Genomic DNA, 22,934 nt, shown 5'->3' on the forward strand with positions numbered 1-22,934 from the left:
GCGACATCTGATCTCATTTAAGGGATCAAAACAGCTGGTAAGCGGCAGTATTGTTGGTGGTGGAGGATCCTTGCTCTCCTTTCTTTATGACACTTCTTTGGTGTTGTGTGCAATATCACAGTGGAGACCCTATGGAAAATGGACTAATTAACTCTTTACACTCAGGGACTTTGTTCAGAGACAATATCCTAATTCTAGTGGTTGTGGTGCAAGCTTTTTTCTTATATAAAAAAATATTTACAGTTGTATGTAATTTCATATATTTTTGCATTTCACCTATGCCATATGGGTTGACACTAAATGGTTAATTGAATAACGGTATATCACATTACTTTTTTTTTTTTACATTATGCTATATGTATTAAATATTATATAGTTGTTCACTTTTTATAGCGCAGCTTTTTCGGAAAACATATTGGAATTTCAGGCAGAATCACAATGCATGTTTGGGTAACATTTATTGTTAATGTCACCCCAAAAATGCTAAAGACAGACATTTTGTCATGCAACGTACATCCCGAAAATTGAGCAAAAAAAAAAATCACTATACAAAAATATGTCAAAGTTGGCTCCAAAAACGGGTACAGTAGCTACTTTAGTGCATTTTGGAGCATAGGGTAGCCTAGTCAAGCAAATGGGCTGCCCTACATTTGATGCCAAAAATATTGCTCAACAGCGTCAGGTATGAATTTAACCTTAGGCCCCTTTCACACATGCCTTCTGTTTGTTTCATCAGTTCAGTCTCGTTTTTTTTCAAAGAAAAAAAAACTGATTAGTTGTGTTTTTTTTTTAACATTTTATTGCTATCACATAGGGGGGGGCAATAGTCCCTTATGTGATAGCAGATGCGTGACAGGTCCTCTTTGGGGGGGGCGGTGTATCCAAGGAAAGGGGCAGGACAGGAGAACAGCAGTATACACATACACAGTGAGACAGCAGTCTGTAGACAGGCCGCTCACCCACCAGCGCTGACTGTAATTGTCAGCTTTTTTTCCCCTTATTCTGGACCTCTCATTTATTTTTAAGTTATTTTTTTCGCGGGGGGGGGGGGGGGGGGGGAGACAGGACAGGAGAAGAAAAAGTATATATAATGAGGGAGCAGTCTGCACAGCCTACCTCACTTGCTGACGGTCACTGTCAGTGTAATGGTCACCCCGTTTCATTTAGCGGCGGGGCCAAATGACAGCTCCTTCTGTGTGCTATTACGTATAGAAGAGCAGATTATTATGTTGACAGTGAGTCAGCAAGTGAGGGAGCCTGTCGGTACAGACTGCTCCCTCACAACATATTGTACATCTCTCCACCTCTCCTGCCTTTCTTTTCCACAAATCCCCCCACAGCGACTGGTTGTCCCTAACAACTAATGCAAAAACGTATGAAAAACTGATCATTTGTTTTTCATCCGATACATTTTTTGACGGATGAAAAATAGGGCTTTCATTCGTTAAAAAAAAAAAAAAAAAAAAATTGCTGTTGAGGGAAGTGGATGAAAAAATGATTATCTATGGTCATCCCTTTTTACATAAACATGCATTGATGTCTGTTTTTCGTCCTTCAATGGATGGATGAAAAACAGACAAAACAATATGTATGTGTGAAAGGGGCCTTACACGCAAAAGCCATTTTGCAACATTTCATTAAAAATATTTTCATGCATATGCTTTTCCATTTTTGAACATGTATGGGATATGAACTCATTTATTAGAATAAGAGCTTCTCTGTGGGGAAAAAAACCTTCCAACACGATTTGTCAAAATTATATACATGCTGCTTATGAACGGTCTTTGGGATCAAACTCCATACCTCAAAATACTTCAGTTTCCTAGCATTTTTCATTACGACAGACAGCAGTTTGTAAAATCCACTGATCAGAGGCAGCCGCGTGGAGTGCAAAATAAGTTCATAGCCAAACACAAATACCCAGGACTCAAAGAATTCCACATGCTTGCTTGGTAGTATTTCACTTGAATGAAAATAAAATAATATTAAATTACCAAACAATAAACAAAATGTCATCTACGTGGAACACTTATTTGGTCAAAAAAAACATATATAGTAACATATTTTATAATACTGCAAGCACAGAAAACAGGATTTTTACAGGAGTTCTTTGGAGACCACAGCATTTCATAAATCTTGACCGTGGGTTATAGTGCCACCCTCAGGAGTAGAACACTAGGCAAAAAACAAAAACAAAGTACAGCACCACCTGTGGACAATTCTAAGTTTGTAGCAAACTCCTCTGCTATAGGCAGCGCAGTTCGTCACAAAGTACAAGTTTTTAAACCAAATACAGTAGTGGGTATGGTGTTTGTTAATTAACTCAAGAGAAAGGGATATTATGGCGAGTATCAAACTTCAGAGACTAAACTGAGCATTACAGGAAGACTATCCTCACTGTATTATATGGCCTTGGCAATAGTGCAGGAGGGAAAGGTCTGTCCACGCATTTTTAAACAATGCAGAGGATTAACCCCTTAAGTTCCACAGTGAGTATAACAAGCATGCTATTCTGCATATACAGACAAATTTTACTGTTGTAGGTTTAGTAACACTTTAAGATCCAGGATCGGACGAACCACTTTCTTTTTCAGAATCATGAACAGGTTAGAGTAAAACCTCAGAAAACTACCCAGGTCCAGAACCGGAGCCATCACACTCTGGTACATTATATCCTGAACTGCCTTGTAAAGGGCCTGTAGGTGCGATGGAAACAGAGATTGTAAAGAAAAAAATATGTCAGTTGAACAGGAAAGAAATTTTTTTGTAGCCCAGCAAAATCAGCTTGCAGAGCCATTTGTTGGGCAGCAGAGAAGTCCACAGATCCACAAACCAAAGGAGGAGAGAGAACAGGTGAGGGCATGACTTCATGCGAAGGAGGACTTTTCCACAAGCTTGCAAGTCCTGGAACATTTTGTTCCATCCTCAGGAGCCTTAGAAGGCTGGGATCCCTTAACCACTTACCGACCGCCGCACGACGATGTACGTCGACAGAATGGCACGGGCAGGCATATGGGCGTACCTGTACGTCCCTGCCTTCCCGCGGGTGGGGGGCCCGATCGGGCCCCCCCCCGGTGCCTGCGGCGGTCGGTAATCGTTCGGGAGCGATCCGGGATGAGGGGGCGGCCATTCATTCATGGCCACCCCCTCGCGATCGCTCCCGACGAATGAAAATGCTCGGTGACATCACTTCCTCTCCTGTATTGTAAACACAGGCAGAGGAAGTGATGTAATCTCTCCTCGTGTCGGTCTTTTTCGTTCCGGCACCGAGGAGAGAGGATCGGTGAGTTGCACCCAACACTACACTTACAGTAGAACACGCCAGGCACACTTTTCACCCCCCCGATCACCCCCAATCACCTCTGCCCCCCCCCCCCCCCCAGTCACAGTGACACCAATTGAATTTTTTTTTTTTTTGCATTGGTGTCATTTGTGACTGTAATAACTGTTAGGGCAGTTAGGGTTAGCCCCCTTTAGCTCTAGGGTGCCCCCCTAACCCCCCCAATAAAGGTTTAACCCCGTGATCACCCCCCGTCGCCAGTGTCACTAATAAGCGATCGTTTTTCTGATCGCTGTATTAGTGTCACAGGTGACGCTAGTTAGGCAGGTAAGTATTTAGGTTCGCCGCAGCTTTTTATAGCGTCAGGGACCCCCATATACTACCGCATAGCCCCCTGATTGCCCCCCAGTTAACCCTTTCACCAGTGATCACCATATAACTGTTACAGGTGACGCTGGTTGGTTAGTTTTTTTTTTTTTGTTTCAGGGCACCCGCCATTTATTACCTAATAAAGGTTTAACCCCCTGATCACCCGGCGGGTGATATAAGTTTGAGGGTCAGATAAGGTCTGCGTCGCCCCAGCGTCAGGTTAGTGCCAGTACCGCTAACACCCACGCGCAAAGCATACACCTCCCTTAGTAATATAGTATCTGATCAGATCTATATTAACGTTGCCAGCATTTTAGGTTTCCCAAAACGCATTGTTAGCGGGATCAGCCCAGATACCTGCTAGCACCTGCGTTTAGCCCCTCCGCCAAGCCCAGCCCAGCCCACCCAAGTGCAGTATCGATCGATCACTGTCACTTACAAAACACAACACACATAACTGCAGCGTTCGCAGAGTCAGGCTTGATCCCTGCGATCGCTAACAGTTTTTTTTGTAGCATTTTGAAACAGTCGCTGACAGGCTAGGTGCTTTTTTACCTGTGAGTCTCACTAGTGTACCCCTAAATTTAGAGCCCAAAATGGCAAAGCGAAGGTACACTAGTGAAGAGGCCTACACGTTTCTGAGCATGACAGATAGTGAAGAGGACGTCACTCATCTGTCAGATTCAGGCTCAGAATACGATCCTGTAGAGGACAGCGGCTCCATGACAGATAGCTCTGACGACGGAGATGAGGCCCCTGTTAAGGACAGGTGTGCCCAATCCCGAATGTATTCTGTTGTTCAGGTGCAGAAACCGCAGGTCACTCGTATGGAGCAGAGACGTACTAGAGCCGCTCATCCTTCTGGTGAACTGGCAAGCACCAGCGGCCTAGTACACCCTGGACCTACATCCAGCACTGCAGTAACACGTGGTGACGTGGCGAGTCCCATAAGTGCAGTTCAAGCTGGCGAGGTGGCAAGCACAAGTAGTGTCCCGCTGCCACCAAGAAGAAGACAAAGACAGGCCCGTCGTACCCATAGTGCCCTTCCTGCAGAATTCGCCAATCCTATTTGGGTGCCCACATCTTCTGCAGAACCCGTACTTCCCCCATTTACTGGCCAACCTGGCATTAACGTGGAAACAGTTGATTTTACGACACTTGACTTTTACTCACTGTTTTTCACCGAAGATCTCTATAGATCTATTGTGGACCAAACCAATTTGTACGCTGGTCAACACATCGCCACTATTCCCCAGTCCGCCCTTGCCAAACAATGGAAACCAGTTACGGTTTCCGAATTTAAAATCTTTCTGGGCCTCTCCCTCAACATGGGCATAACCAAAAAGAGTGAGTTGCGGTCATATTGGTCCACTGACCCAATTCACCATATGCGCGTGCTCTCTGCTTCCATGTCCAGGGCACGATACGAGATGATTTTGCGGTTCATGCACTTCAGCGACAATGAACTCTGTCGTCCTCGTGGAGACCCTTAATACGATCGGCTCTACAAAATTCGGCCCCTCATAAACCACTTCAACCGTTTTGCAGACTTGTTTACTCCCGATCAAGTTGTCTGCGTTGATGAGTCCCTGATTAAGTTTTCTGGTCGCTTGTCATTCAAACAATACGTCCCCAACAAGTGTTCCAGATACGGGGTCAAGATGTATAAGCTCTGTGACAGGGCCACAGGCTATACACGTAGTTTCATGGTTTATGAGGGTAAAGATAGTCACGTAGAGCCGGAGAACTGCCCTGACTACATAGGAAGCGCTGGCAAGATAGTGTGGGACATGGTGTCACCCTTATTCGGAAAGGGGTACCACTTGTACGTGGACAATTATTACACAAGCGTGCCACTGTTTAGTCACTTGTTTGATCAGCAGATTGGAGCATGTGGCACCGTGCGACCTAATCGCCGGGGCTTTCCCCAGCGGCTTGTAGAGTTCCGTCTTAGGCTGGGGGAGAGAGCCTGCTTGCGCAGTAATAATTTGCTCGCTATGAAGTGGAGGGATAATAAGAATGTTTTCGTTCTTACCTCCCTTCATGCAGACACGACGGTCCAAATTCCTACGGCGACTGGTATTGTGGAGAAACCCCTCTGTGTCCACAAATATAACCTTAACATGGGAGGGGTGGACCTCAATGACCAGTTGTTGGCGCCGTATCTAGTTGCCCGTAAGGCCAGACACTGGTACAAAAAAGTGTCTGTTTATTTATTCCAATTGGCTATACTGAATGCTTATGTACTACACAAAGCTTCAGGACGGACTGGATCCTTCCTTAAATTCCAGGAGGATATCGTCAGAGCCCTTCTGTATCCAGACGGTGCTCCACCTCACCTTCCCCTACCAGATGCAGTAAGCCGGCTGCATGAGAGGCATTATTCTTATGTCATCCCGAGTACCCCTACCCAACGAGCCCCCAAAGAAAATGTCGTGTCTGCAGAAAGCGCGAATATAGGCGTGACACCCGTCATTATTGTCCCCGCTGTCCTGACAATCCTGGTCTTTGCATTGGTGAATGTTTTGAACGCTACCATTCACTAGTTGAGTATTAGCGTAGGGTACAGCATTGCACAGGCTAGGCACGCGTTCACAGGGTCTCCCAAGATGCCATCGCATTTTGAGAGACCCAAACCGCTGGAACCGTTACAACAGAAGTGTTAAAGTTACATAAAAAAGTGTTTAAAAAAAAAAAGGAAAAAAAACAAAAAAAATATAAAATAAAAAAACCAAAAATAGTTGTCGTTTTATTGTTCTCTCTCTCTCTCTATTCTCTCTCTATTGTTCTGCTCCTTTGTACTGTATTCTATTCTGCAATGTTTTATTGTTAACCATTTTTGGTTTTCAGGTACGCCATTCAGCTGTAGCGTGGATTTATTTATCTTGACAGCAACAGCGTTTGCTCCCACGATACGTAAAGCCACGACTCCAGCGCTGTCGGAGGTGATTTCACCACCACAGTTAAAAAAGAGCATATATGCCGAAGCATGGGGGCATAAGGGGTGGAGGAGCGATTTTGCTCCTAATGCCGCGTACATACAGTCAAAATTCTGACGGAGGGCTTGCCCGTGGAAAAGTTTGAATGTATGTACGCGGCATAACTTTTTTGCGGGAGGATGCCCCCATGCTTCGGCATATATATATTTTAGGCACAGATTGTGTTAAATGTGTTATTTTTTGCTATTTTTTTTTTTGTATTTGCTTTGCAGGTATGGTATGTCTTACTGTTATACTGTAATGTTACTTTGTTTTATTGTTAACCATCATTTGCTTAGCAGGTACGCCATTCAGTTGCAGCGCGGATTTATTTATCTTGACAGCAACAGCGTTTGCTCCCATGATACAACAAGCCGCGACTCCAGCACTGTCGGGGGTGATTTCACCACCACAGTTAAAAAAGAGCATATATGCCGAAGCATGGGGGCATAAGGGGTGGAGGAGCGATCTGCTCCTACCTTTTGCGGGAGGATGCCCCCATGCTTCGGCATATATAAATGGTGCATGTATGCCCACCATTAAAAGTGGGTGGATGAAGGGTGGTATCTAATGGTGGGCATACCCACCGATCAATATTTTATTTTTCGTTTTTCGTTCAGCCCACAGGCTGCATAAAAAAAAAATTACAATATATGCCCAACCAGTTCCAGCAACATACTGGTATGTTGCGGGACTTTGAGTCCTTTTACCAGAATGATGCCTGCAGGTTTAGGTATCATCTTGGTATCATTCTTTTCAGCCAGCGGTCGACTTTTATGTAAAAGCAATCCTAGCAGCTAATTAGCCTCTAGACTACTTTTACAAGCAGTGGGAGGGAATGTCCCCCCCCCGCACCATCTTCCATGGTTTTCTCAGGCTCTCCTGTCCCAACAGGGAACCTGAGAATGCAGCCGGAGGTTCTGCCAGCTGACCATAGAGCTGATCAGAGACCAGAATGGCTCCAATCATCTCTATGGCCTAAGACACCGGAAGCTACGAGCATTTCATGACTTAGATTTTGCGGGATGTAAACAGCGCCATTGGGAAATTGGGAAAGCATTTTATCACACCGATCTTGGTGTGGTCAGATGCTTTGAGGACAGAGGAGAGATCTAGGGTCTGATAGACCCTAATTTTTTTTAAAAAGAGTACCTGTCACTACCTATTGCAATCATAGGGGATATTTACATTCCCTGAGATAACAATAAAAATCATAAAAAAATATATATAAATGAAAGGAACAGTTTAAAAATAAAATAAAAAAGCAAAATAAATAATAAAATAAATAAATAAAAAAAACACCCCTGTCCCCCCCTGCTAAGGCGCAACGTCGAACGCAAGCGTTGGTCTGGTGTCATATGTAAACAGCAATTGCACCATGCATGTGAGGTATCACCACGAAGGTCAGATCGAGGGTACTAATTTTAGCAGTAGACCTCCTCCGTAAATCTAAAGTGGTCACCTGTAAAGGCATTTAAAGGCTTTTAAAAATGTACGTAGTTTGTCGCCGCTGCACGTTTCTGCGCAATTTTAAAGCATGTCATGTTTGGTATCCATGTACTCGGCCTAAGATCATATTTTTTATTTCATCAAACATTTGGGCAATATAGTGATTTTTAGTGCATTAAAATAAAAAAAAGTGTGTTTTTTCCCCAAAAAATGCATTTGAAAAATCGCTGCGCAAATACCGTGTGAAAAAAAAAATGAAACACCCACCATTTTAATCGGTAGGGCTTTTGCTTTAAAAAAACACTTCATGTTTGGGGGTTCAAAGTAATTTTCTTGCAAAAAAAAATATTTTTTCATGTAAACAAAAAGTGTCAGAAAGGGCTTTTTCTTCAAGTGGTTAGAAGAGTGGGTGATGTGTGACATAAGCTTCTAAATGTTGTGCATAAAATGCCAGGACAGTTCAAAACCTCCCCAAATGACCCCATTTTAGAAAGTAGACACCCCAAGCTATTTGCTGAGAGGCATGTCGAGTCCATGGAATATTTTATATTTTGACAAAAGTTGTGGAAAAAATACATTATTATTTTTTTTTTTTTGCACAAAGTTGTCATTAAATGATATATTGCTCAAACATGCCATGGTTATATGTAAAATTACACCCCAAAATACATTCTGTTGCTTCTCCTGAGTACGGGGATACCACAAGTGTGAGACCTTTTGGGAGCCTAACCGCGTACGGTACCCCAAAATCCAAGCACCACCTTCAGGATTTCTAAGGGTGTAAATTTTTGATTTCATTCCTCACTGCCTATCACAGTTTCGGAGGCCATGGAATGCCCAGATAGCACAAAATCCCCCCAAGTGACCCCATTTTGGAAAGGAGACACCCCCAAGCTATTTGCCGAGAGGTATGGTTAGTATTTTGCAGACCTTCATTTTTGTCACAAAGTTTTGAAAATTGAAAAAAAGAAAAAAAATATACATTATTTTTTTTTCTTCATTTTCAAAAACAAATGAGAGCTGCAAAATACTCACCATGCCTCTCGGCAAATAGCTTGGGGGGTCATTTTGGGTGTTTTTGTGCTATTTTGGCAATTTATGGCCTTCAAAACTGTGATAGGTAGTGAGGTGTGAAATCAAAAATGTACACCCTTAGAAATCCTGAAGGCGGTTCTTGGTTTTCGGGGCCCCGTACGCGACTAGGCTCCCAAAAAGTCCCACACATGTGGTATCCCCGTACTCAGGAGAAGCAGCAGAATTTATTTTGGGGTGTCATTTCACATATGCCCATGGCATGCGTGAGCAATATATCATTTAGTGACAACTTTGTGAAAAAAATAAATAAATAATAAAAGTTTGTAATTTTCCCGCAACTTGCGGCAAAATATAAAATATTCCATGGACTCAACATGCCTCTCAGCAAATAGCTTGGGGTGTCTACTTTCTAAAATGGGGTCATTTGGGGGGGTTTTGTGCCATCTTGGCATTTTATGGCCTTCAAAACTGTGATAGGTAGTGAGGAGTAAAATGACATATGTATGCCCTTAGAAATCCTGAAGGCGGTGCTTGGCTTTCAGGGCCCCGTACGCGGCTAGGCTTCCAGAAAGTCGACCACATGTGGTATCCCCGTACTCAGGAGAAGCAGCAGAATTTATTTTGGGGTACAATTCCACATATAACCATGGCATGTGTGAGCAATATATCATTTAGTGACAACTTTGTGTAAAAAAAAATAAAAAATTTTTTTGTCATTATTCAATCGCTTGCGGCAAAAAAATAAAATATTCAATGGGCTCAACATGCCTCTTATCAATTTCCTTAGGGTGTCTACTTTCCAAAATGGGGTCATTTGGGGGGGTTTTGTACTGCCCTGCCATTTTAGCACCTCAAGAAATGAGATAGGCAGTCATAAACTAAAAGCTGCGTAAATTCCAGAAAATGTACCTTAGTTTGTAGATGTGACAACTTTTGCGCAAACCAATAAATATACAGTTATTGACTTTTTTTTTACCAAAGACATGTGGCTGAATACATTTTGGCCTAAATGTATGACTAAAATTGAGTTTATTGGATTTTTCTAATAACAAAAAGTAGAAAATATCATTTTTTTTCAAAATTTGCGGTCTTTTTACGTTTATATCGCAAAAAATAAAAATCGCAGAGTCAGTCAAATACCTTTAAAAGAAAGCTCTATTTGTGGGAAGAAAAGGACGCAAATTTCGTTTGGGTACAACATTGCATGACCGCGCAATTACCAGTTAAAGCAGCGCAGTGCCAAAGTCTAAAGACCTCTGGTCATTTACCAGCAAAATGGTCCGGTCTGAAAGTGGTTAAGGAGCCTGGTGAATGAAAAAGAAGCTTGTGTGCAGAGAAGGGGGGGTGTACCCTTCCCTCCCGAAAGGCCCTTGACAATGTCATCCAGTGTATCCCCAAAAAGCCATGCACCCCAAAAGGATGATTTGGCCAGGGCCTTCTCAGACGCTTGGTCCACAAACCAACACTTAAACCAAAGCTACATCACACACACAACTGAGACCCTGAGCCAGTTGGTTCATGAGTTCCACATAGAATGGCGACACCTGCTTATTGACCAGGTCACGGTGCAAGATCTTAGTCCATTCACTAAGTGCCTTAGACACAAATAACATGGCCAAAACCGGGTGATGTGCCGAGCCAGCGTCCGCAAACATAGAATGGGCAAATGATTCTGCCTTTATGTCCATGAGATCCTTGAAGGAAGGCGATCGCTCCACCTGTATTATGATTGTCTTGTTCAACCTACAGATGGGAGGATTCACGACAGGAGAGCCTCCTCAAAAGGGGTAATGAACCAAAAAATGTTTTAGGACCACAAAAGGTCGTCTTGGGAATTTCCAATCCTTGTAGCTAAATCAAAATAGGCACGGTAAGGAAAAACCTTAGTGGTATGAGCCGGCTTGTGAGTAGCAAAGGGGACAGCCACTTTCATGGCAGCCTCTAAAATTTCCTACAAGGTCTCCTGCACAGATGTATTGACTGTGGCCACCAGCACCTTTTCATGCACAGCAATGGTGGCAGAGGAATCGTCCTCGCTATCTGAGTCAGAGACCATGTCCCCTGAATTTGACAGGACAAAAGGACTTGCAGGCGGGCCTCTGGGTCAATTTCTTACCTGCACGCCACTTACACCCAGAAGAGAAATGATTCAAGGACTTTCAACAATGCCTCCAATGGAATAGAGGACTCTGAAAACCCTACCACCTCCATGGACAGAAGAAGCAGCTGCTACTGATACTCCATATGTGGCACAACACCCCAGACCAGGCACTACAAGGACCATGTCCACAGAAGGGAAACCAAAAACCTGCACTAAGTCAACTTATGCTGTGTGTAGTGTCCCCACCACAGTTGGGTAACCCATGTGGAGGAGTGCCAAGCAGGTCAGAGTCACAGGGAAAGACCGCCTCTCCATCCTGGAAGCAGGTCTAGAGGGCCGAAAGATGGTTGCTGCCATTCAACCACATTAAAATGGTTGACGTTTGGTCTCCATCACAATGGCTGCTGACAGAATCCACACCAAAATGGCAACCTGCCATAGGGAGATGCCAGACCATACTACAGGGAAACTGGTCCCACTAAAAATGGCCAGTCCTCAACAAAATGGCTGCCAAACTCTGAGAAAATAGCCAGCACATACACCAGCAGGCCCCAGGATGCCTTTGCTACACCAAAGTGGCGTTTGGCCAACCGCCCAGCACATCGCGAACACCGCTGGGACACAAAGGGACCTACCATCCACCCAGTAAGCTCACAAAATGTGACAGCAGCCTCAGAGCCTCCCCCAGCAGCCATGCAACAGGGGATCTACAAAGGGAAACCCTGCTTACCGAGGCCAGGACACCTTCAGATGAAGGGGGAGAGAAAGCGAGGTGGAGGATGGGGGGGAACTGAACACAAGACACCCAGGCCAGGAGGGGAGGTGGAGAGCACGCAGAGACGACCACCCCAGGGAGGACTCACAGCCTGCCACCAGGCCTGAGGAAGGGGGAATGGGGGGGGGTCTACTTAGCAGTCCAGTGAAGATAACACTACAGGCACAGATCCGCCTCCCACCAAGGTAGGGGAGCTGTCGGCCAGAGTAACATGGACTTCAGGTGCCCAGGCATTTATCTCCACAAGATGTTTAACTCAATGGCTGTCCCAGTCCAGGATAGGGCTGTCTCCTGTCGTCCAGTCCAGCTGTTGATTAAAGATCTCTGCAGAAACAAATCCCAGGAAAAAATAGAAAAAAAGGCTACAGAATCACAGGTCCCAGTGGGGAGCAAGTCTTACTTCTAACACTAGTCTATACTATAGAAGAGAGGGTTTTTTTTTTTTTATTTAACAGAAAGAAGAAGAGGGGTTTACTACCAACTAGAACGGATCATAGGTGGTGTTGTGCTTGTTTTTTTTGCCTAGTGTCCTACTCCTGCGCTATAACCTACAGTCAAGATTATGAAGTACTGTGTACATCGATGAACTTAAAATACACATTGATCTGCCAACTATTCAGTGGGCTCCTAACTTCCAGGTTGGGAGGTGTCTCTGCTATACTGTTTTCTTCTGCTGGACTAGAACAACCCATCATTATCTTCATAACTAAGGGAGAGTGTTCTCTAGTACAGCAGGAGATAACTCAGAAAGGGCTGACAATACTGCTTGGGATTTCACTACAGCAGAGGTAGTGTTGTCAAGAGAAAGGAATGAGGAGAGGAAGGAAGCAAGGAGCATACCTGCAAAATTCAACCAGATTGACAAAGGCAGTAAAGTCTTTTGGTTTGGTAGGATACAGGTTTGCCGCTGGGTCAGAGGTAGCAATAACCAAAGAGCTGCTTTCAACTTCATCATCCTGAACACATGCAAATTAAAGATAAGGAACACATATTTTGTTACTGATAACACATGTTAAAAATCTAATTACTTCAAAACTGCATTTTCCAAATACAGCCAATTCAGATATACCAGTATATTAACTATAAAACATGACACAAGCAAATCAAGTTTTGGGGAAACACCACAAGAGAATTACCTAAAGAATTACTTACCCCAGAACCATGCTTTTCGAGTGTAAGGTCTAACTTCTCTATAATTTTTAGAACAGATTTTATAAGTTCATCATACAACAGTCTATTCAGAGATTGCAGAGGCGAATTTACAGTTTGGACTATTTCATCCGAGAATATGGTATCCTAGGACAAAAAGAAAGGATGGAGTTAAGCCCTTTGCTTCACTGTAACTTGCACCTATGTGTTATATGAACTGGTGAGCATCTACTAGAAATTCTATGGATACAGATTGATTGTATAATCCCAGTTGGTGCATGTACGTGGAAAGATGCTGACTGCATATCTTCTGGATGGTATGTTGCTACCTGCTAAATCCTCATTAAGCGGCAGTTTAAACCAGAATGCGGCACAGGAAAAGGCTTGTTCTTCGCACGTTTCCTGTACTCCAATAAAAATGCACTCTTTGCAATCTGCTGCAGGTACCAATACATTGTTATCAGCACCTCAAATGCAGATTGCACAGTGCATTTGCAAGCACCAGATCGTATGGTTCTGTAGTTTCATGTAATTTGGTGTGGCACATTTTTTTTCTAAAGTAGTGCCTGCACTACTTTGTGTGTGATCAAATGAAAGGGCTGCAAAATTACACAGCAGGGGAGCACACAGAAAACACACAGGTATGATGACCATGTTCCTGTGCAATTCTGTTGTAAACTGGCCCTTGGATTTGGAACAGGTGTGTGTTCTCCTTAATGACTAGTGAATGACTGCTGTACAAGTGTAACTGCATACTGAGATGAAATGTTTTCCTCACAGATACAATGTTGCAATTAATGTAAGTCCAGAAGATAACATACAAAATGCATCTAGCTAAACTTTGCAATAACAAAAAGGAAAGTTTCTGGACTTTCTACCATGAGTTGTCACATGCATCCATGCATTTAGTGAGCTTTAACCCTCATACCAAGGGAATGTTAAATTACCTTGGTCTGCAGATTAGTCCAGATAACTGCCAATTCGTTCTGTACAATATGGGTGTGCAGTTTAGCATAAATCCAGGGGATAGAGGCTTGCAATTAATATGTATTGCCTCCTGGATACGTGCTCCATGGCATCAATAACTGATCAGTCAACTGGAAGAATTTTTAGACAATTGTCTGTTTTAATTATAATATGGTGAGGAAGGTTTGTTATATTGTATGGAGTATCTATGTTTTATATAAATAAAGTTTTTTGATATGCGAGTACTCATGTTTTCTTGTTCGTTCTTTTTGCAATTTTAGATCGTATGCATGTATTATTCTATCAATTTGAATAAATATGCAGTTGCGCTCAGAAGTTTACACACCCTTGCATAATTTATGATTTCTTGGCCATTTTTCAGAGTATGAATAACACGAATTACCAGTTACACTTATCATTAACGGATTTTCTAGGAAATCTTCCAGGACGGCACACCTGAGAGATGATTGGTCCACCTGACAGGAAACACAGAGTTATAAGTCCCCACCCCTCCCTCGGACCCTCAGTTATGGCAAAGGATAGACCCACACCAGTGTCAGAGGAAACATTCTGTGAGGAATGTATATACATCACCAACATTTAAGGGTAGGGAAGTAGGCCTGCCGTCCTGGAAGATTTCCTAGAACACCCATTACCGGTAAGTGTAACTGGTAATTTTCTCCAGTAATTTTCCAGGACGGCACACCTGAGACGATGAGTAAAAAGTTAAGGCCTACCTTAGGGTGGGACCACCGCTTGTAGGACCTTCCTGCCAAATGCCAAGTCCTGTGGTGACAACAGCTCCACTCTGTAGTGCCTCAAATGTCTTATGGCTCGTCCAAGTTGCTGCTTTGCAGTTCTGGTTGATTGAGGCGCCTGCCCTTTCTGCCCAGGAGGTCGCCAAAGACCTGGTTGAGAGCACCTTAAGGTGGGTTGGTACTGGTCTACCCGCAATCCTGTAAGCTATTGTTATGGTCTGTCTGATCAATCTAGCTATTGTCGGTTTAGAAGCTTGCAGACCCTTTCTCTGCCCTGAAAAGGTGATCAGTAGATAGCTGGATCTCCTAAAGTTCTCTCACCATTTCTAAATACATGAGGAGACAGCGCCTAACGTCTAGGAGATGGAACCTTTCCTCTTTCTCGTTCTTAGGATTCTAGCAGAAGGAAGGGAGAATAATCTCGTGTGTTCTGTGAAAGAGAGAGGCTACTTTTGGAAAATAAAGGGGATCCTGACTGAGAATCACCCTATCCTCCAGGATGCGCAGAAACGGCTCTTTAATCGAGAGAGCTTGTGTATTGCCAACTCTTCTGGCCTTGGTAATGGCCAGAAGGAAGGCTAACTTAAATGATACAAATTTAACAGAATCTGACACCGGCTCAAAGGGACCTTTTGTTAGGGCATCTAATACCAGAGATAAGTCCCACGGTGGGCACCTAACCGACCTTACCAGGGCTACCCTTTCCATGGCCAATAAAAATCTTTTTATCAGTGGTTCCTGTCCTAGCCTCCTGTCAAAAAATACTGACAGGGCTGCCACCTGAACCTTAAGGGTGCTATCTGCCAACCCTTGGTCCACCCCCTCTTGAAGAAATTGTAGGCTGGTTGGTATCGTTTGGATTACTCCCTCCCTAGAGTGTAACCAGTGGAAGAATACCCTCCAGACCTTTACGTAAATTTGTCTGGTAACCCGCTTCCTACTGAGTAAGAGTATCTATCACTCTCTCCGAGCAACCCCTGTCACAGAGGATTTCCCTCTCAAACGCCATGCTGTCAGAGAGAGAAGGTCCGGGTCGGGGTAAAGGACTGGACCCTGACAGAGAAGGTCTCGCTGTACCGTCAGACGCAGCGGGGGAGCAACCGACCAATTCTGAATGGTGGGGAACCAAACCCTCTTCGGCCACCAAGGTGCTACTAAAACGAGGTCTGTCCTCGAGTGAGCCAACTTCTGCAGTACCCCGAGTATGAGCGCTAGCGGAGGAAAGGCGTGTGCCAGCCTGAAGTTCCACGTCTGCACAAAGGCGTCCACCCCCTCGGCTCCCTGTAGAGGGTGAAGAATCTGAAGACTTTCGCATTTTTCTGGGAAGCGAACAACTCTATCTCTGACCTGCCGAAATGTCTGCATACCAGAGCAAATACGTCTTTGTTCACCCATTCTCCTAGAAGGATGGGTTGTCTGCTGAGAAAATCTGCCTGAAGGTTGAGTGACCCTGTTATGTGTACCGCCGAGCGCGAAAGACTCTTCCCTTCTGCTTCTTCTAGGATCTCCTGCGCTACCTTCCTCAGTCTGCCTGACCTTGTCCCACCTTGGTGGTTCAGGTAGGATACTGTGACCAGGTTGCCCCAGAGGACCTGCACCTCTCTGCCTTGAACCTGCTCTCTGAAGAAGTTTAGGGCCTTTCCCACTGCCAGGAGCTACCTGAAGTTGGAGGATGCTCTGGTCTGGTTGAGGTTCCACGACCCTTGGGTATACCGGTCTCCCAGGTGAGCACCCCCCGCACTGGCATCCGTAGTTACGACCACCGGGTCTACCTGGGACCAGGGGCGACCCCCGACAAATTGTCCGTGTTGAGCCACCATCGTAGGGATAGGGCGACCTCTGCCCTGAGAGATACTCTTTCCTCCAGTGCTTCTCTTCTTCCCCCCCCAAGAGGTAAGAAGGAAGGCTTGAAGTTCCCGAGAATGGAGTGCCCAAGTCACAGCTGGTATACAGGCGGTTATGAGCCCCAGAAGTCTCATGATGCTTCTCAGTGAGGCTTCTCTTACTTCGAGGAGAGTGGCCACTGCTCCCTGTAACCCTCGCAATCTTCTTTGCTGGTAGGAAAACTCTCTGTGCCACTGAGTCTTATAAGGTATCCCAGGGTATACCTTGGACTGTGATGGGGTCAGTGAGGACTTTTCCCTGCTGACTATCCAACCCAAGGTCTCCAGGGTGAGTAGAACTCTGTCCCCGTCTATCAGGATCTGCGACTGATCCAGACTGTAGACCAGTAGATCGTCCAGGTAGGGTATCAAACCTATTCACTGGAGATGCAGAAAGGCCACCACTTCGGTCATGACCTTGGTGAAAATCCTTGGACTGGCAGTCAGTCCAAAGAGGAGAGCCCTGAAAACATTTCTTGCCCTTTTCTTGCTTAGGCTTCGTAGGAAACTTCTTACCCTTCTCTGTGGACCGGGAGAGGACCTGATCCAGACCCGAGCCAAAGAGCAGTGAGCCCTCAAAGGGAATCACGCACAGACGGGACCTAGAGGTGAAATGCCCATCCCACGTTTTTACCCATAGGGCCCTCCTAGCGGAGTTCAGAAGTGCCGATGATTTGGCCATGGTTCTGGCAGTCTCCACCGCTGCGTCCGCCACGTATGCCACTGCTCTGCTTATTAACCGGAGAGTCCATTACTTCCTTGGACTCTCTTTTATGCGAGCCATGGTCCATTAATCTATTAAGCCAAGCGTCTGCATTTCTGGCTACACAGGCTGAAGCTAAGGCGGGGCCATTGCTGCAGTGTTCGCTTCCCAAACCCTCCGGAGCAAAGTCTCAGATTTCTTGTCCATCTGGTCCTGAATACTGCCCTAATCCTCAAAGGACTGGTCGGACCTTTTGGACACCTGTGCTAAGGAAGCATCTAAACAACGAATTTAAAAAAAAATTCTCCTCCTCCTCATCCTTAAAAGGGATATCTTCACTTCCAGGCTTTTAGCCTGAGAAGCTTGCTCTCGGGTTCCCTCCATTCCCCAAGGATTATATCCCTAAGGGACTGGTGAACCGGAAAAGTTCTGGCCTGCAGTTTCCCTAGGCCCCTATATACCCCATCTTGGGCTGATACCTGGGCAGAGGGCATCTGTATGTCCTCTGAGGCATAAATGGCTTTTAGCAGACCCTTCCTATCGTCCGCTGAAAAAAAGGAGACCCCCAGGCCTAGCGTCCCCCTGGCTATCCTGATCCGAATCTTCCTCCCCAGAGCTTAAATCTGGAACCTGACCCTCCTCTACTTCCGAATTGTAGGAGATCTTATTCTGGGACCCTCCCGTGTAAGATGTGGACAGGTCCTCCTGTGAGAGGGGGGTGTCTCTACCTGACGGACGCTCTCCTTGACATTTTTCAAATGTAGTCCTGAAGGACTGGAGGGTTGCTAGCATCTCGGACTGCAAGGCACGGCATTCCTTTACTACCTTGGCGGTTTCTTTGCCTGCTAGCTTAAAGATGCACTTATCGCAAAAAGGCTTGCTGTGGTCTTGCGGAAGTTTGTCATTACAATACCCACAGCGCCTGGACTTAGAGGTAGCTTTCCCTTTGGACCTACTGGCTGACCCCTGGGCAGGGAATTTGGTCCCTGGACATAATAAAAAAGCAAAATAAGCTACACCGTATCCTGAAGGGAGAGGGAAATTGCAATACCCAGGAAATTCCCTGCCCCTCTATTACCCAGCCGGATCACTCACCCCCTGTGGCAACCTCGTTGGCTGTCTGCTCGGGTGCAACTTCCTTCTCCATAGCGTATCTTCCGCTGTGTCTTATAAAATTTGCGCAGTTCTGAGCGTCCCCCCCCCCCCCCCCCCGCTTCCATCGCTGTGCTCTTTGGCAAGGCTGTGTCTGTTGGAGCAGTAGTGCTGCCTGGGTGCTACACAGATGCACCTTCCAGCAGCACTCATTACGGTGGTCTGCACCATTTTGGAGAGCTCTGGTGCCCGGAAATGACGTCATGCCGGCGCACCTCCTCCTCTAGGAGAGCCAGAGGCACCGCCAAGGCTCACTTACAACACTTGCAGGATGGTTCCAGCAGTCCCCCTCAACCTCCTTCAGCGTCAGGTATGGGGGGAGGTGAAGTTTTTCTGGGGAGTAGTGCCTCAAGACAACTCACCTGTCTTTCACACTACGTCTCAAGAGAATTCCTCCTGAGACTTCCTAAGGCAAGCCTGGTAGGAAAAAATTATCCCCTGGTGGAGCCAAGCCCCTCCTGAGACCTCTGCAAGCCCCACTGCTTGCTCTGAGTCTCAGACCTTGGGGGAGAGAGTTTGACAAAAGGTCCCCAACCTTTTCAAGTCCTTTGAAGGAAAAAAAGAAATATCATGGTTTCACTGCCACTCATGGGAAACACAATCAATAACTGAGGGTCCGAGGGAGGGGTGGGGACTTTTAACTCTGTTGTTGATTGTGTTTCCTGTCCGGTGGACCAGTCATCTCTCAGGTGTGCCTTCCTGGAAGATGACTGGAGAAAACGTTTTTCGCTTCTGGTTAGTGTTTGACTGAAGCCATCTATTATCAATCAACTGTGTTTACTCTTTTGAAATCATAATGACAAGAGAAACTACTCAAATGACCTTGATCAAAAGTTTACATACCCCACTTAATACCATGTATTGCCCCCTTTAACATCAATGACAGCTTGAAGTCTTTTGTGGTATTTGTGGATGAGGCTCTTTATCTCCTCAGGTGGTAAAGCCGCCTATTCCTCTTGGCAAAAAGCCTCCAGGTCCTGTAAATTCTTGGGCGGTCTTGCAGGAACTGCACCTTTGAGATCTCCCCAGAGTGGCTCAATGATATTGAGGTCAGGAGACTGAGGTGGCTACTCCATAACCTTAATTTATTCTGCTGTATCCAATGACAGGTCGACTTGGCCTTGTGTTTTGGATCATTGTCAAGTTGGAATGTCCAAGTACGTCCCATGTGCAGCTTCCTGGCTGATGAATGCAAATGTTCCTCCAGTATTTTTTGATAACATACTGCATTCATCTTGCCATCAATTTTGACCAAATTTCCTGTGCCTTTTGTAGCTCACACATCCCCAAAACATGAGCGATCCACCTCTGTTTCACAGTAGGAATGGTGTACCTGTCATCATAGGCCTTGTTGACTGCTCTCCAAATGTACTGTTTATGGTTGTGGCCAAAAAGCTAAATCTCATCACCTCAAATGACTTTGTGCCAGAAGGTTTGAGGCTTGTTTCTGTGCTGTTTGGCATATTGTAAGTGGGATGCTTTGTGGCAATTGCATAGTAATGACTTTCTTCTGGCAATTCAATCATGCAGCCCACATTTCTTCAAGTGCCTCCTTATTGTGCATCTTGAAACAGCCACACCACATGTTTTCAGAGTCATGTATTTCACCTGAAGTTATTTTGGGGTTTTTCTTTGCATCCCGAACAATTTTACTGGGAGAAATTTTTTGTTGGTCTACCTGGCCGTGGATTGGTTTCAACAAAACACCTAATTTTCCACATTTTGATTCGAGTTTGAACACTGCTGATTGGCATACTCAATGCCTTGGATATCTTTTTAAATCCCTTTCTTGTTTTATACAGTTCAACTACCTTTTCCCGCAGATCCTTTGACAATTCTTATGCTTTCCCCATGACTCAGAATCCAGAAACGTCAGTGCAGCACTGGATGAAAGATGCAAGGGTTTGTCAGGAGTCCAGAAACTCATTGGCATTTTATACACACACAAACTAATTACAAGCAAACAGATCACAGGGGAGGATGGTTACCTTTAATAGCCATTCAAACCCCTTTGTGTCAACTTGTGTACATGTTATCAGGCCAAAATCACTAGGGTATGTAAACTTTTGATCAGGGCAATTTGGGTACCGTATATACTCGAGTATAGGTCGACCCGAATATAAGCCGAGGCCCCGAATTTACCACAAAAAAACTGGGAAACTTATTGACTCGTGTATAAGCCGAGGGTGAGACATCCCTGTGTCCATCCCTGTGTCCCGTCCGTCCCTGTGTCCGTCGCTGTGTCCCGTCCGTCGCTGTGTCCCGTCCATCCCTGCCTACCTGTGCCAATCTGCAGCCTCTGTGTGCCATGCTCTCCTCGTCTGACAGACGGCGGCCATTCCTCTGTTCAAAAGCCGCGCCTCCCTGTCTTTGATAGGCGGAACACTCAATTTCCCAGCAGTCAGTGTTCCGCCTATCACGGACATCCTCTCATCCTCGTCCGTAGTATGAGAATGAGCGGATGTCCGTGATAGGCGGAACACTGACTGCTGGGAAATTGAGTGTTCCGCCTATCACAGACAGGGAGGCGCGGCTTTTGAATAGTAGAATGGCCGCCGTCTGTCTGCACGACACGCTGATCGGGCAGGCAGACGGCGATGACTCGAGTATAAGCCGAGGGGGGCACTTTCAGCCTCAAAAAAGAGGCTGAAAATCTCGGCTTATACTCGAGTATATACGGTAGTTTCTGTTGCCATTATGATTTAAAAAAAGTAAACACAGTTGATTGATAATAAATTGCTTCAGCCAAACACCAACCATGAGTGAAATAAATGTTTTTGTGTTAAGATTCTCTGAAAAATGGCCAAGAAATCATAAATTCTGCCAGGGTATGTAAACTTATGAGCACAACTGCATATTTACACTAACAATTTTTTTATGTTTTTTACACTTTGTGGCTCTAACAAAACTAAGATTCTAATGTTACAGATCAAGGTTTTAAAACGTTTGTATTTGTATAAATATATGAACTAGTATTTTACCGATTTACTAAAAAACAAATAAGCATGTTTACTTGGCTTACTGAATGAGGTGAAGCTTTACAGACTTCCATTATCCAGTCATTTGCAAGCAAAAATACAGTTTGTTTCTTTTGACAGGATTGAGTATTCTTTGCAAACATTGGATTAATAGATTTGGCATTGATCAATTGTGTTAGTTAAAAGTTCTTGCTTCTCCTTTTTAATATTTCCTAACCACTTCAATACAGGCCATTTTCACCCCTTTCCTGCCCAGACCAATTTTCAGCTTTCAGCGCTGTTACACTTTGAATAACAATTGCACGGCCATGCAACACCGTACCCATATGAAATTTTAATAATTTTATTGCCCACAAATAGAGCTTTCTTATGGTCGTATTTGATCACCTCTGCAGGGTTTTTTTTGCGCTATAAACAAAAAAAGTGAAAATTTTTGAAGAAAAAAAAAAGCTATATTTTTTGCTTTTTGCTATAATATCCCATAAAAAAATGTCCTCAGTTTAGGCAGATCTGTATTCTTCTACATATTTTTAGTAAAATAAAAAAAATATTGCAATAAGCGCATATTGATTGGTTTGCGCAAAATGTATAGCGTCTACAAAATAAGGGATACATTTGTTGCATTTTTTTTTGTTTTTTACTAGTAATGGCGGTGATCTGCGATTTTTATCGTGACTGCAATATTGTAGCGGACACTTTTGACACTATTTTGGGACCACTCACATTTATACAGCGATCAGTGCTATAAAAAAATGCACCGATTACTGTGTAAATGTGTCTGGCAGGGAAGAGGTTTAGGGGTGATCGAGGGGTTAATTATGTTTCCTGGGGAGTGATTCTAACTGTAGGGGGTGGGGACTCACAAGGGGAGGAGACCGATCGGTGTTCCTCTGTACTGGGAACACACCATCGGTCTCCTCTGCTCTGACAGGACGTGGATCTGTGTGTTTACATACACAGATCCACGGTCCTGCTGTGTTCACGGGGCAATCGCGGGTGCCCGGCGGACACCGCGGCCCCCGGGCGCGTACATCGGGTGTCTAGTGATGCGGCGGGTGCGCACCCCCCAGAGGCTCAGGAAGAAAAGACGTCATATGACGGAGGTCCATAGGGACAAAGGGTTCCTGCTGTCATCATATGACTATGCATGGTAGGGAAGTGGTTAAAATAATTTTACAAGCACTGTGTTATTATTAACCACTTGAGACCCGCACTATGTCTATTGACGTCATGGGGTTTCGCTGGTTATATCTAAATGATGCCTGAGGCCACAGACATCATTCAGATATTGCCGTTTTCAGCCGGCGATTCCCTACACCATAAGAACGATCATAGCGGCTGTTCCGCCGATTGATCGT

The 22,934-nt window shown here is 44.9% G+C and overlaps 1 protein-coding gene across 5 annotated transcripts in view; it reads right to left on the reverse strand.

Annotated features, from left to right (window-relative positions):
* Window positions 1-22,934, reverse strand: part of PRKDC (protein kinase, DNA-activated, catalytic subunit) — a 794,135-nt gene that overhangs the window by 593,344 nt on the left and 177,857 nt on the right. For all 5 annotated transcript variants that reach the window (XR_013277654.1, XR_013277655.1, XM_077492661.1 and 2 more), the window contains exons 16-18: window positions 13,140-13,283; window positions 12,828-12,943; window positions 1,804-1,963 (exon numbers count right to left, since the gene is read on the reverse strand). Coding sequence is in view for 3 of the 5 variants with exons in the window: in XM_077492661.1 (XP_077348787.1) it covers window positions 1,804-1,963; window positions 12,828-12,943; window positions 13,140-13,283 (420 nt within the window). In the remaining 2 variants the exon portion in view is untranslated. The remainder of the gene's footprint in view (window positions 1-1,803; window positions 1,964-12,827; window positions 12,944-13,139; window positions 13,284-22,934) is intronic.

Source organism: Lithobates pipiens, unplaced genomic scaffold (genome assembly GCF_037356315.1).
Source record: "Lithobates pipiens isolate NorthernLeopardFrog02 unplaced genomic scaffold, aLitPip1_a1.2 Scaffold_19, whole genome shotgun sequence".
Taxonomy (NCBI): domain Eukaryota; kingdom Metazoa; phylum Chordata; class Amphibia; order Anura; family Ranidae; genus Lithobates; species Lithobates pipiens.